This window comes from Haliotis rufescens, unplaced genomic scaffold (genome assembly GCF_023055435.1).
Source record: "Haliotis rufescens isolate VD_foot unplaced genomic scaffold, xgHalRufe1.0.p SCAF_3, whole genome shotgun sequence".
NCBI classification, from domain to species: Eukaryota; Metazoa; Mollusca; class Gastropoda; order Lepetellida; family Haliotidae; genus Haliotis; species Haliotis rufescens.
Genome location: NW_025964001.1, coordinates 24,050,208 through 24,065,513, shown reverse-complemented (window position 1 = coordinate 24,065,513; position 15,306 = coordinate 24,050,208). Strand labels below are relative to the sequence as shown.

The window sequence follows — 15,306 nt, the reverse complement described above, 5'->3', positions numbered from 1 at the left end:
GCACTACGATGGCTTTGTGAAACGGGGCCCTGGTGGTCATCAAAAGTTTCATTTGCAAGTTAGTGACAACTTGTGAGACATTATGTGACCAATGTGTTTGTTCTGAAAGAGAAGCATGAGGCTGTTACCATCCTTATAAAACTAAGAGTTGAATATGGAGTGGATAGTGGAATTGAGATGAGATTATTTTAAAAAACTAAACTAATTAACTTTAGGAGTTGGACATCGAGTACCCAGAGATGATGATGGTGGACGGTCCGGTGATGTCTGCTGTGTACACCTCTGTGCCAGGAATACTTCACTCTGCTACATTGTATAAAGTAGAAGGTAAGACATAGTATCCTAGTTCCCCCAAGATGGTGGACGGTCCGGTGATGTCTGTGCCAGGAATACTTCACTCTGCTACAGTGTATAAACTCGAAGGTCGGGGGAGCAACATTGGTAACACAATCCCTGCATGTAACAAATTTTGAAATAATGCTTCATTCCAAAATGCTTGGCAAGGTTGCAATAATGGCGATATATAAATATGTCAGAACCCTGTCATGATTCCAGAATAGCTCCCAAAGAACCCATACTTGTTGGAAGTACACGCAACAATAACAAGGTGATGGTTACAATATGAACCTGGCTGAGTAAGTGGGACTACCCTGACAGAATGGATTTATTCTCATGATATCAAGCACTGATTTGCTTGCCCTGGACACCTATGTACAGTTTCAAACTAAGATATTAGTGATTGTGGCACAAAACAACATTCACTCCCTAACTGTGTGTCTCAGGTTCAGCTGTTGCCGGCCTTCACCTTGAGAACCGGGTGAACTTGAACAGTGATCGCTGGGACAACAAGGAGCTGGTGATGAGACTGGACTCCAGCATCTACAACAGAGAACACTCCATCTGCACCGACCTCAATGGCTTCCAGGTCAGTCGTGTTCTCACACACCTCCCCACTTGGGATTTGCTGGAAGTCAAAAACATTCAGCACAGGTTACCTCCCCTGTTTATATGTTGCCCTTATTACTTCCCTTTACTATTGATTGTGTTAAGATTGCTTTGTACAGTATTTCAGTGATGTAACAGCATGTTAAATTAATTTTTCCAAAATTAAACTATACATTTATACACCACACTTATCCAGGTACTAGTATCTGCTCAAATGCAGGTTTTATTTATCCCCGACCAGTAGATCCGTTTCCATTCCAGTTATCATTCTCAACTCCCTGCTGAGTATACAACCCAAGCTGCCTAACGGCGCTAGAAGGTTTTTACATCCACCTCACATATCGGGCACCCATTCCCTGCTGGGTGAACAGAGGCACATTCGAACTAAATCACTTGTCCAGGTGACGGCACAAGTTTTGACACTTTGGTTTCGGGCGTCTATACGTATTCGTGTTCCCACCATCTGGTCATCTACCATCGGATGAGTGGGTTCTTTTGAGTCCAAAGGGTGTATGTACTGTACACTAGGGGTAGTGACAACACTGTAATGACCTGTAAACATTGTTGGTCCCAAGGCTGAATAACAACCCGGTCACTAGCGTGAAACAATCTCAGCACCTAGCGCCTGCTAGCATGGCTGGGGCTTTTGACCGCTTGCCCACTCCGCCCCAGGCAGGTCAGCTTGATGTGGGCGGATAGCCTGAAGTGATTCCAGGTCTTGGATGTTACACACAATCACAAGTAATGTGCTAAATCTTAACCAGGGGTCTCTTTATGTGCCATGCTCTAAAGATTCAAAGGCTGGTTATAAAATTAATATTGGGGTGTCAGATAAATAAACATTAATGCTACAACCTGCATCATTGGCTGCATTTACCTGTGAAGATCCGGGTTAGAACTGATCTTCAGAAACGCATGCTTGTCACAAGAGGCGACTGACGGGACTGGGTGGCCAGGCTCGCTGACTTGGTTGATGCATGTCATCGTATCCCAATTGCGGAGATCAATGCTCATGATGTCAATCACTGGATTGTCTGGTCCAGACTTGATTATTTACAGACTGCCGTCATATAGCTGGATTATTGCTGACTGGGGGTTAAAGAACTTACAAACAAACAAACATTGGCTGCATTTGATTGATCGATATTTTGGTAAAGCATAGGTCCAATGTAACCTATGCTTGTTTTGAGAATCGTCTGAAATATATCAGATGGTTAGACTGTGCGACTTGGTATTAGTGCCTACATTGTTTGCTCATGCTTTTAATCACTGGTTTACCTAGTTCAGACTCATTTATCTGCAGGCTGCATTAATGGCTGCATTATTGCTGTCTGAAGTGTTAAACATATTCCGTTACTCAGTATTATAGTTTGACACCGAAACGCTCCTTGTTGTTCCAGATGCACAGGAAGCAGTATCAATCGAAGCTGACAATGCAGGGCAACTTCCATCCTCTGAGCACAGCGGCTTACATAGAGGACAGCTTAGGTTCCCGCCTCACCCTCCTGACCGCAGAGACGCACGGGGTGGCCAACTTGGAGCCAGGTAAGAAACACATTCACCAAGACACAGCCTTGATCAACCTATAGCCACGTAACACATAGACCGACTTGTCTCTACAAATAGCTACGTACTGTCCCATAATATTATTCAAATAGATTCCCAATTTAAACTTACCACACCAGCAACACTGCCATCGTGTACATAAACGGTAATGCCACGAAAACTGCAACACAATTCTATTCCTAGAACACTTGCCTTCAGTACCGCCTCCGTGGTCTAGTGGTAGAGCGTCCGCCCGGAGAGCGGAAGGTCCAGGGTTCGATCCCCGGCCGCGTCATACCAAAAGACGTTAAAAAATGGTACTTGTTGTTACCCTGTCTGGCGCTCGGCATTAAGGGGCTAAAACAAGGACTTGTCGGCTCGGAGTCAGTATACTGTGTCTGAGTGGGGTATTCATGCTAAACTGCGGCATTGTATCTCAGTGAGCTAGCACTATAAATCGGCATCAGTCCGGACTAGTACAAGCAGCCACACACACACACACACATGCATGCACGTCGCTATATAAGTGCAATAATCTTGGACGCGACGTTAAACCCAATTTCACCTCACCTCACTTGCCTTCAAATATTTAAACATCTATTTTCGATCATGCAGGTTTCTATGTACGTATCAGGTTGGAATCATAAAGAGGTGCATATTTTTGGAAATCTAAAAGCGCACAGGGCACAAATCAGGTGGTGTTAAGTATCGCCGGTCATGGAGAATAGTTGGACTCCTGAGAGTTTCTAGGGCTTTGGCCCTGCCCCACACTGAAGCACATGTAACACGTGTGGCGTCTCCTTGGGCACGTGACTTTGTTCAAAATGTGCCTCTGTTCACTTCACCGGGAATGAGTACCCAGTAGGATGAGATGGTAATGTGGCTGTTAACTTTTTTGTGTCTCTCTCGTAAATTATTTTTTATGAGAGTAACTACCCTTGCTACCTGTTTTCAGGTTTTGAGACGTACACAGTTACTGCCCTTGATCCATGTTACTTTACAAAGTGCACAGTGTCTGCAATTGGGACACTTTTTCTCAGAAACAATTGAAGTTAGCTTATCCGTGTGTATTTGTGTGTATTCATTTCACATTTAATCATTTTTTCAGATGACAGAAAGTGACCCTAGTGCCTGTCTCTTCTTAAGGTTTTATAGGAATCTTTTTTATCCCCCCGACATATAATGACGGGGGGGATATAGCCATCAGTATGTCCGTCCGTCCGTCCGTCCGTCCGTCTGTCCGTTTGTAATCATTGTTTGTCCGGAGCATATTTCCTAAACCCTACAACCTAGCTTCACAAAACTTGGTACACTTACCAATCAGGCTTAGTAGAAGTGCCTTTTGCTATTTAGAGATTTTTAGAATTTTTTATTTTTGTCGTTTCCATTGAAATATGATGAACTTAGGAAATTTGAGGGTAGTGCTCTTGTCGGGAGCATATTTCCTAAACCGTACAACCTAGCTTCCCAAAATTTGGTACACTTAACAATCAGGCTCAGTAGAAGTGCCTTTTGCTATTTAGAGATTTTTAGAATTTTATATTTTTGTCGTTTCCATGGAAATATTATGAACTTAGGAAATATGAGGGTACTGCTCTTGTCCAGAGCATATTTTCTAAACCGTAGAACCTAGCTTCTCAAAACTTTTTACGCTTAACAATCAGGCTCAGTAGAAGTGCCTTTTGCTATTTAGAGATTTTTAGAATTTTATATTTTTGTCGTTTCCATGGAAATATGATAAACTTAGGAAATTTGAGGGTAGTGCTCGTGTCTGGAGCATATTTCCTAAACCGTACAACCTAGCTTCCAGAAATTTGGTACACTTAACAATCAGGCTTAGTAGAAGTGCCTTTTGCTATGTAGAGATTTTTAGAATTTTTTATTTTTGTCGTTTCCATTGAAATATGATGAACTTAGGAAATTTGAGGGTAGTGCTCTTGTCGGGAGCATATTTTCTAAATATTGTTTAGATTCACTACTATGAACAAACAAAATTCTAATGTGCCCCATGGCAGGGGATAGTGTTTGTTTGTTTGTGTAATAAGACTACATTTAGGGAGAAAACAGATGGTTTAGCAGCCCTTGGATATATTAAGATAATAAAATGTTTCATTTGACTTTTCACAAAACTGTAGTGACCAACAAACAGACAATGCCATTTAGAAAGTGGTCAAATGTAACAGATGATATATTTGGGATAACACTTTCTGAGTAAAGTACAGATTCTCGTACTTTTTGGGGGGTTGAGTCCCGTCTGGTATTGGAACCCACACTGCCAGAGTGAGGCAGATAATCGTCAGCACACAAAGTCAGCGATCTAACTCACACAGCCACCTAGGCTTCCACAAAGAATGTCCGACAGTGACCTACACAGGAACTGCCTTGACTTACGCACAGAACTGTTGTAAGTCAATAACATAACAGAGCGTTGCCACATATTGACCCCCTGGTTTCTCTCCCTGTCAGGGTGGCTGGAGGTGGTGTTGGACCGACGCCTAATGCAGGGGGACTGGCGTGGACTGAATGAGGGGGTCAAGAACAACATGCCCACCCCCAGTCACTTTGTCCTGATGCTGGAGAAGTCACGCGCTAAGCTGGACGCAGGGGTAAGTAGGGGAGCTGTGGTTACATTGTGGACAGGTAAAACCACATCTTCCCAAGGCAAGGGAGTTAACTGACTATAAAAGTCAGTTTCCACCCTTGCTGAACTAGGCTGGTATTATGGAGATATGTTTTGGCTGGACTAACGAGTCTATACATAGTCCAATCAAAATCGCGGAATGAAATCAACATTTGGTTCATAAACAACATGGAGACTGCCCTGCAGATTTTGGTCTATTGGATTTGCAGAGCATGTGTACCGTTAAATGGGCGTCGACAGATGTTTCATGTTTTTAATCAAGGTGGTTAAGAGATTTGATGTACTTCACGAGGTAAGACCCACCTTATTACAAAAAAGAATCTTGATTATCGATCAGATTGTCTTGACTGGGCGTCGCTATTTTGTTTGAATCAAATGCAAGTGATATGAGAGGTGGAATCCGATTGGTCAATAGGAAGGACATAGAAGGGACATAACTCGCAATAGCCACTGATGAACCCAGAAATTGCAACCTAGTTTGGCAAGGGTGGAAACTGGACTTTTACAGTCAGTTAACTCCTTTGCCTCGGGAAGATGGTAAAACCACAGAACACAGACATGCAGATGATTTCAATCATGCTTGTCCTCCCCCAAGTTATGATTTTTGTCATATTTTTGACAAATTATTTACATGCCTAAAATATTACGGTTATCATCACAATGTGAGAAAGTATAACATTCTCAATGCCAAGTGTTTTGAAATCATTTTTAATAGCCTGTATGATACCATAGTATCTATTTAATGTTGACTTTTATGTCAGATATTTCCTCGAACTGCAAGTGATATATAATCTCCATCTTGATTAATAAAATCAATAATCCGACTAATGCCTCTATCAAACAAGATGTAGCAAAAAACATGATCACCTCCAACAGAAATATAGTAGAATACTATAGAAGAATAATATCATCTTCATAGGATTTTGGCAAAATTATTAATTGAAAATTTATGAAGAGAAGTGATACAATCCTTCCAAGAACTGTTGTACACATATACTGAACTGCAAAAGAAACATCACCCCAAGTTATATTGCATGAAAAGTTGTCATTTAAATATCTGGGTAATTACCTTGTCTGGAAAAATAAAATTTGATGATAAAAAAACAAAGCAGATGACAATAAAACCGAGTGCCCAAACGCATCAAGGCAACGACCATGGTAACCCAATGCACGTGAGTTCCGTGCAAATTGAAATGCACATGCGTTCCCCCATTTCTTGCCCTATAAAAATCCACCCAGATCGGATAATATTCATTCGTTATTGAATTGCTACCATGTGCCAAGATTGACAAGAAATCAGCAACACCAAGCCCTTGGACGATTGCAAGCTGGACAAACCGCCTGGCATGTAGCAAATGCATTTCAAGTCCACATTTGGACCATATACAGGTTCCAGCAACGGTACCAGACCACCAACACTACAGATGACCGACCACGTAGTGGAAGACCAAGGGTCACCATCCGACGTCAGGATCGTTAGATTGTGTGACAGTATCATCAAGATCGCTTTGTTACTGCTGCGGAAACTGCTCGATAGACCATGCGGACACACCAGTGACACATTAGTGCGGACACAGTGTGTCGACGATTGACGAGCAGATACCTCCACTGTCACAGGCCACACCAAGGACCCATTCTGACACCACGTCATCACCGGGACCTTCTTCAGTGGGCAACACAGCACCAGCATTGGCGACACCAGCAGTGGAGAAGAGTCCTCTTCTCAGACCAGAGCCGTTACTGTATCTCAACAGCAGATGGCAGAGAGAGAGAGTCTGGCGACGCCGTGGGGAACATTATTCGGATGCCTGTGTTGTTGAGAGAGACTCGTGGGGTGGTCCGAGCATCATGGTGTGGAATTGGTCTTGCACAGAGAGTCGGCCCTGTGGTCTTCCAGAACATCAGTCCAGGGAGAGGCAATGGTGTCACAGCAGCTCGGTTCAACAATCAAGTCTTGAGACCACACGCCATACCTCATTTGGCACATCGCCGCAACCACAAGTTTCAGCATGATAACACCTGTGCCCACACTGCGAGAGCAACAAGATACTTCCTCAAGCAGAATGGCATCTAGCACTATCCTGAATGGATTTACATGAGACTGATCTCTATATTTTATCAGGTTTTCCGCAACAAGGAAATGTAAATAAGATTTTGTTAAGTTCTCTCAGAAACGTCCCAGTTGGGTTTGGAAACAGGTAATTGAGTTTTGAAACAAGGGATTTGATACTTACAGGTCTACGCAGTGTTGTAATAATTCTTTTCAGCCATCTATTAATTATCAGACATGTTTTAAGTAATTTGTTTTCAAGGTTGTTTTCAGTCATCTTGCTCAGGTCAGTGGACAAGTTGATTCCCACAACCTGATATGATTCAGGGTTCCAATCAATTTTTAGTTTGAAGTTTACTTTCTAGTAAAAAGGGAGTTTCATATTATTATATTTTAACCATCTCTGATGATGTTATAAAATCTCAACGTAAATAGGAATAGTCAGCTGGTCTAGAAAATTATTATGTCAGATCTTTTAGAACTACCCAGATACCAAACTAAGGTTGTTTTAAATTTAGAATACTCCATTATCTTATTGCAACTAATTCATACTTTGTCAAAGTTAAGCTTGCCTCCATTAATAAATGTACTTTCTGCAGTAGTGAAGTAGAAACAGGCCTCAAAGTTTAAATTTTTACCATATGGCTACAAGTATTTTTTTCCAGGTAGCCAGTGTAGGTAGCCAAAAGCATTTGAAATTATCTTTTATCAAATAACTATTATATGTACATGTCATAGCACTAGTCTTGGAATTGTATATTAGTGGAAACTGTACTTGATTTTTGATGCAATGATGCAATTTATGTTACTAGATTATATAGGTATATCCTTGCTTATCCAATGAGCATTGTCAACTCAATTAAAATACGAATTAAATTGATATATATGTATTTCGGTTCATTGTCGACTTAAGGAGGAATTATTAGCAGATGAGTTTTCCAAGATCAGCTGTAATTTATTTTTGTCTACATATGTGTAGCAATAGAATTAAGTTGCCACAAGATATTTTTCAATGGATGCTCTGCCATTCTCTTTATAATTGTTTATAATGTTATCATCTGATTATCACACTGATTAGGATGTCTCTCCATATGTGAGGTTGACACCATTGACACAGCTGCATATACATGTACAAGACACAATGCAAGTTGATCATTAATCAAATATTTATGTCAATAAGAATATTTACGGACAGCATTATTATGGCAGGAATATGTTTGGTCAAACTGGTGACATTGACACTGTGATCAGTTGTAACACCGCTAGTACTGGCTGGGGACTTGGATGAATGAATGAATGAATTTCTTTATTTCCTCTAAAGTTACATCCGAAGATTTACAAAATCTCGAATATTCTCAGAGCAAATGCATTGTGCTAGTATTTGTATAGATGGGTGCATCATTAACACATAAAATACATATACATACACACGCACACACATATATTTTCGTCATTTACTACCGTATGTACACAAGTGAGCACTATTACGATACAACAGATTAATTTGGGGTTAATCTAATACGTTTCTGAAATTTAAGACATTCACAGAATATCAATGATATGTTTTCCCATGTAAACTGGTTCATAATTCCAGATTGTACGTTTACTCAGCCCCAGAATAGTGTGAGCATATCATTTTCTTCCAGAAGTTCAATTTGAACATAACTTTCGATATCAAGTTTGTCAAGGGTCTGGGCTCCTTTTTATTATTTTTTTTTAAGATAATTTAACAACTGTTTTTTTATCTGTACGATATGTTCATTTCAGAGACTAGATGTTAGTCTACCTGCAGTGATATCATTTGAATATTACTAAAATGGCATAAAACCATACTCATTCACATATGATAATACACTGTACTTTTTGTAGCTCATTGATTGTTCTCCAAATTTCTAAATATACATTTTCTTTATTCCAGCCGCCAGTGCCTGCCTGCTTCCCCTCCGCCACCAGCCACCTGTTGTCCCAGTCCCTCCTCCACCCCCTGTCAGTGGGCGTGGTCAACATAGGGGGAGATGCTCTGGGTACCAGATACCTGTCCCAGCTGTCTCTAATCCATCAACCTCTACCTCCCGCCCTGGGGCTGGTCAACCTGCGTACACTGAGGGTGAATGACACTGCGGCAGTGACAAGCTTGCTTATAGTCCACCAGGCTGGGCTGGACTGTGATGTCACGGAGACCCTGGAAGATGAGCAGAATATTCAGGTGAGTGTAGAATATGCAGGTGATGTAGAATATGCAGGTAATGTAGATTATGCAGGTGATGTAGAATATGCAGGTGATGTAGAATATGCTGGTGAATGTAGAATATGCAGGTGATGTAGAATATGCAGGTGAGTGTAGAATATGCAGGTGATGTAGAATATGCAGGTGAGTGTAGAATATGCAGGTGGGTGTATGTAGAATATGCAGGTGGGTGTAGAATATGCAGGTGGGTGTATGTAGAATATGCAGGTGATGTAGAATATGCAGGTGGGTGTATGTAGAATATGCAGGTGGATGTATATAGAATATGCAGGTGTGTGTGTAGAATATGCCGGTGAATGTATGTAGAATATGCAGGTGGATGTATGTAGAATATGCAGGTGATTGTGTCTAGAATATGCAGGTGGGTGTAAGCAGAATGTGCAGGTTGGTGTATGTAGAATATGCAGTTGGGTGTATGCAGAATATACAGGCAGATGTATTGTAGGTTATGCAGCTGGGTGTATGTAGAATATGCAGGTGGATGTATTGGAGAATATGCAGCTGGGTGTGTGTAGAATATGCATGTGGGTGTATGTAGAATCTGCGAGTGGGTGTACGTAGAATGTGCAGGTTGGTGAATGTAGAATATGCAGGTGATTGTGTCTAGAATATGCAGGTGGATGTATGTAGAATATGCAGGTGATTGTGTCTAGAATATGCAGGTGGATGTATGTAGAATATGCAGGTGATTGTGTCTAGAATATGCAGGTGGATGTATGTAGAATATGCCGGTGGATGTATGTAGACTATGCAGGTGGATGTATGTAGAATATGCAGGTGGATGTATGTAGAATATGCAGTTGGGTGTATGTAGAATATGCAGGTGGAAGTATTGGAGAATATGCAGCTGGGTGTGTGTAGAATTTGCAGCTGGGTGTACGTAGAATGTGCAGGTTGGTGAATGTAGAATATGCAGGTGATGTAGAATATGCAGGTGATTGTGTCTAGAATATGCAGGTGGATGTATGTAGAATATGCCGGTGGATGTATGTAGACTATGCAGGTGGGTGCATGCAGAATATGCAGGTGGATGTATTGTAGGTTATGCAGCTGGGTGTGTGTAGAATATGCAGGTGGATGTATTGTAGGTTATGCAGCTGGGTGTGTGTAGAATATGCAGGTGGATGTATTGTAGGTTATGCAGCTGGGTGTGTGTAGAATATGCAGGTGGATGTATTGTAGGTTATGCAGCTCGGTGTATGTAGAATATGCAGGTGATGTAGAATATGCAGGTGGGTGTACGTAGAATGTGCAGGTAGGTGTATGTAGAATGTGCAGGTTGGTGAATGTAGAATATGCAGGAGAGTGTAAGTAGAATATGCAGGAGGGTGTATGCAGAACTTATTCCGTGAATTAAAAATGTCAGCCCTGTTCAGTGTTCTGCTGGATGTAAAAAATTTGTAGAGCCTGCAGTCAGAGTGGGTTGTATACCCTCCAGGGTGTTGAGAAGGATAACTGGAATGCAGAGAACAAATATAAACCGCATTTGAGATGTCTGTATAATTGTGTGATATAAATGTATAATGTAACAATAATAGTCAGTGTGTTGCAGTGGAAACAGTAAAATATTCTCAGCCAACTCGCAGCCAGATGTAAAACTCAGCATCTGTAACATGTAATAAGATCCACCTTATTTTCCAGGAGTCTCCAAGTGTAAAGCTGTTTGAAGATGTAAATGTCATGAGTGCCTTTGAAACCAACTTGAACGGATTGAAGATCAAGAAGAAACTGACGTCATATGAGATGAATGTTCCACCCATGGAATTGAAAGTATTTAAGTTGTCATTAGGATAAGAGCATTATTCAAAATAATTTGTGAAATGACTGTGATATCTTCTGATTATATCTACATACACTAATGGTACTCTTAGGGACCAAACATTTTATGTTTCTTATTTAAAAAAAAATATGTTTACTATTATACAGGGGAGACAAAATTATTCTATATTGTATTGTAACACAAAAGAAAAATAATTATTCTGAAAAATATGTGTTAAGGAAACGGTAAAACATTTAAGGAAGAGAATTAATAGATGTCATCTTCTTTATTACAAGGAACACGTTTCGGTGTGTATGCTTACTCCTTCAACAGGTGAAAATCATTTTTGTTTGTCCCCTTACCTTATTCACACAGTGAATGATTTACCTTATTCATGCAATCTGTGATCTCCACCAATTCACCTCCACACACAGTGGTAAATTTACCTTATTCACCCCCTCTGTGATCTCCACTGATTTTGCCTACACAGTGGTTTACTTCTGTGATTTTCACTGTGAATATTTTAGGAGTCTACAATTCGTTGTTATTGTCAGACCGTTTCATTTTCAAGATTTACAAAGAAACCATTTTGAAAAGTAAATGAAACAAATCAAATTTCAAATGCTCTGTTTAAATGAAAACATGCTTGTTAACATCTGTTTGTTTGTATCCAGTGTTCTGCCGAGGCAGTGGCCTAGCAGGATTCTCGCAATAATTCATTGATTGGCTCATAATATGTACGCTCAGTGGGACTTGATATCAAGCACATTCACGAGGATGGGTTTATTTTATTTAATTATGGGAGTAACTGACTACCTCAAAAATATTTTACTTCACTCGGACAGCTGCTTCAATTATTGAATGTAAACGTCCTGATTTTCATTGCCTCAAGTGTCTTAATTTACAAGCGGCACCTTTCATTGGCTGAAGGTCACAAATGGTCCAATCAGAATCAAGATTACACATTTTTGCAGATATAGTAGTCATGGTTCTGATAGGCCAACGATGTGCTTGGTTCAAATGAGCCCAGTATTGCAGAATCACTGACCACTTGTTATGTCAGCGATCAAAGAATGTTTCCCATGGTGCACCTGACAGTCACCATGGTGACAGACCGAGGAAAGGGGGAGAAATTACATGACTATACATGGTCGCACCATAACTAAGAAAAAATACTACAACATGCCAGTTTTGTATGAATCATGTGAAATTTAATTCAATGACTAAGCTATATTCTAATTGTAGAACAAGTATCTTGAAGAGACTTGCTAATGGCAGTGATCACAAACAGGCTGTTGAGTCTACGTATGTGACATCGGATGTTGTTGCTACAATACGTCATATCTGAGATAAATGTCATACAAACATTCTGCGTATCACTGACGTTACTTGTGGACGGAGATTCTGCAGCAGTAACCTTCATATGATCTCACAGAGTGCTGCCTGATTAGTTTTGAAAATGACCCCATCTATTTATGCTGAAGAGGACCCAGTTCCCACTTGTTCAGTTTCTTGGCAGAACATTGATTATCTTAATAATATTATTTCAAGAGGATTTTTTAAAGGAAAATAGCCTAAAATAAACCCGAACCTAAAAATATTCAATTTTTTAGCCTCTTGGATCTTGACATACTGATTAAGAAAACCTGAAAAAAAGAAATCAATTTTGTCTAGCTGATATATTTTCAATTTACATAACTTGATTACAGTTTGTCGGAATGATTGTATATTTTGCAAGTCAGTTGGATTTCAGGTCATTACATGTCAATATTATTACTCACCTGTTGGAGGTATCACTGTCTAGTTAACATACAGCTGTATTTCACAATTGCTTGATATGTTTTGAAATGCACCAAATAGTATCTAATCAGGCCTCAAAGTTGCAACTAAAATGGTCGCCAATGCGACCTAAATTTTATTTTGTCTACTGTCTAAAATTCAGAGGTAGCCAAATGACTACCTTGAAAAATATCTTGTGGCGACTAAATTCTATTGCTACACGTCTGTAGACACAAAAATAAATAACAGCTGATCTTGGAAAACAAGTCTGCCTTTAATTGTACTTGCAAATAATTCCTCCTAAAGTCGACAATGAACCAAAAGACATAAGTATTAATGTAATTAGTACTTTATTTTAATTGACAATGCTCTTTGGATAAGCAAGGCTATACCTTACCTATATAATCTAGTAACATAAATTGCATCATTGTTCGAGTCACAAGTAACAAAAACAAGTACAGTTTCGACTAATATACAACTCCAAGACAAGTGCTATAACTTGTACATATTATAATAGTTATTTGATAAAAGATAATTTCAAATTCTTTTGGCTACCTACAATATGAGCTTGACTTCTTAATTTTACCACTGGCTACCTGGGAAAAAATACTTGTAGCCATATGGCTACTTGGTAAAAAATTAAACTTTGAGGTCTGCTAATATAAATCTATATATAACATCCAAAATTTTCCAATCATAATTCTATGGAGATGAGTAAATAGTTTCAGGTCCCATGTTAGTTGTATGATGAAGTAAATCCTGTGATTGTTCGTGTATGAATTATGGTGTCTGGCAGTCTGGCATTTCAAGACAGTTTCATGTTTCAGTGACCAATCATTATTGATGAGGATGGATGTTTTTCTCATTAGAACATGCCAGTCATTTGATCAGGAAAACTCTTGGTATCACAATTACACAATAGGTGAAGTGTCTGATGCCAAGTTGTATTATCCTTTCTTCAACTGTGCTTGTTTTTGATTGCCAGTAACAGTGTGTCTTTCCCAGGTTAATGTTCCTAATGCGCTCAGTAAATTAGTTCCTCCTAATTGTCGATTTTAATTAACGTTCATGTTACAATGTCGATAAATATTTATATTTATTTGAAATGAAAATTTTCCGTACATCCATTCAGCATAACATCACGCAAATCTTACAAAACGAACTATTTATCTCCTAAATGATCTCACAAGTTGGATGGGTTAAGAAGGCTAGTGTCATTAATCCAATTCACACAGGTTATCTATGTCTGTGGGTTGCTGTGATGCCAACTCAAGTCAAGATACAAAATGCTTCAAAATGAAATCATAAGCAAACAAAAGCAAAGCAAAAGGCCTTTACGAGCAGTGATTTATAACCCTCTGCCAGTTGATATCATAGTGTAAATAGGTATGCTTATGATAGAATATTTGTGTACCATTGTGCTCTCGTACGGATGTTTGTTGTACACAATGCACTGTGATAGCAATATGAAGCTCCTTTACCAAAGTGAACTGAAGTCCCTGAAAAGTGCCGGAGAATAGAAGAACTCGGTTCAAAGTTGTAATTATAGTGAAGCAATAGGTCAGAGCAATGTTAAGTGGCACTATTTGATATAGTTTCATAGAAGACTCCATGATTCAAAGGGCATTTCATTATGTGACTTTACTTAGACTGTGAATTTATGTATACATATATTTAGAGTGATTGTTGGTGGTCATGTGTGTGTTTGTTTGATCATCATGTGTGAGTCGTGTACCATGAGTTTGGTTGATCATGCCTCATGTCATCTTCCCGAGGCAAGGGTGTTAACTGACTATAAAAGTCCAGTTTCCACCCTTGCGGAACTTGGCTGGTATTCTGGAGTTACATTTTGGCTGGACTAACGGGTCTATGTATAGTCCAATCAAATTCACGTAACAAACTACATGGATTTCAACGTGCAGATTTCGGTAGACTGCAGGATTTGCAAAGCATGTGTACTGTCAATTGTCAGATAATTTTCAAATGTTTTCATGTTTTTAATCAAGGTGCTCAAGTGATTTGATGCACTTCGCAGCATGAGACCCGTTTTATTACAAGAAAGATCTTGATTATCGATCAGATCGTTTCGACTGGGCACTGCCATTTTGTTTGAAGCAAATGCAAGTGGTATGAGTGATGGAATCTGATTGGTCAATAGAAGGGACATAGAAGGGGCCTGACTCGTAATAGCCACAGGTGGCACTACGATTGAGCCTGGAAATTCCAGCCTAGTTCGGCAAGGGTGGGAACTGGACTCTTGTAGTCAGTTAACGCCCTTGCCTCGGGAAGATGGTATCATGTGTGACATTACTGAATGTACACAATGTGTACTTGTAATT

At 39.8% G+C, this 15,306-nt stretch overlaps 1 protein-coding gene across 1 annotated transcript in view; it reads left to right on the top strand.

Annotated features, from left to right (window-relative positions):
• The window catches only part of LOC124143923 (alpha-mannosidase 2-like), a 41,284-nt gene extending 26,447 nt beyond the window's left edge, over nt 1-14,837 (top strand). Inside the window, exons 18-23 of the mRNA XM_048403939.1 lie at nt 216-327; nt 783-925; nt 2,346-2,490; nt 4,957-5,096; nt 9,100-9,387; nt 11,071-14,837. Of these exons, the coding sequence (XP_048259896.1) occupies nt 216-327; nt 783-925; nt 2,346-2,490; nt 4,957-5,096; nt 9,100-9,387; nt 11,071-11,223 (981 nt within the window). The 3' untranslated portion in view covers nt 11,224-14,837. The remainder of the gene's footprint in view (nt 1-215; nt 328-782; nt 926-2,345; nt 2,491-4,956; nt 5,097-9,099; nt 9,388-11,070) is intronic.
• Nucleotides 14,838-15,306: the final 469 nt, after the last annotated feature.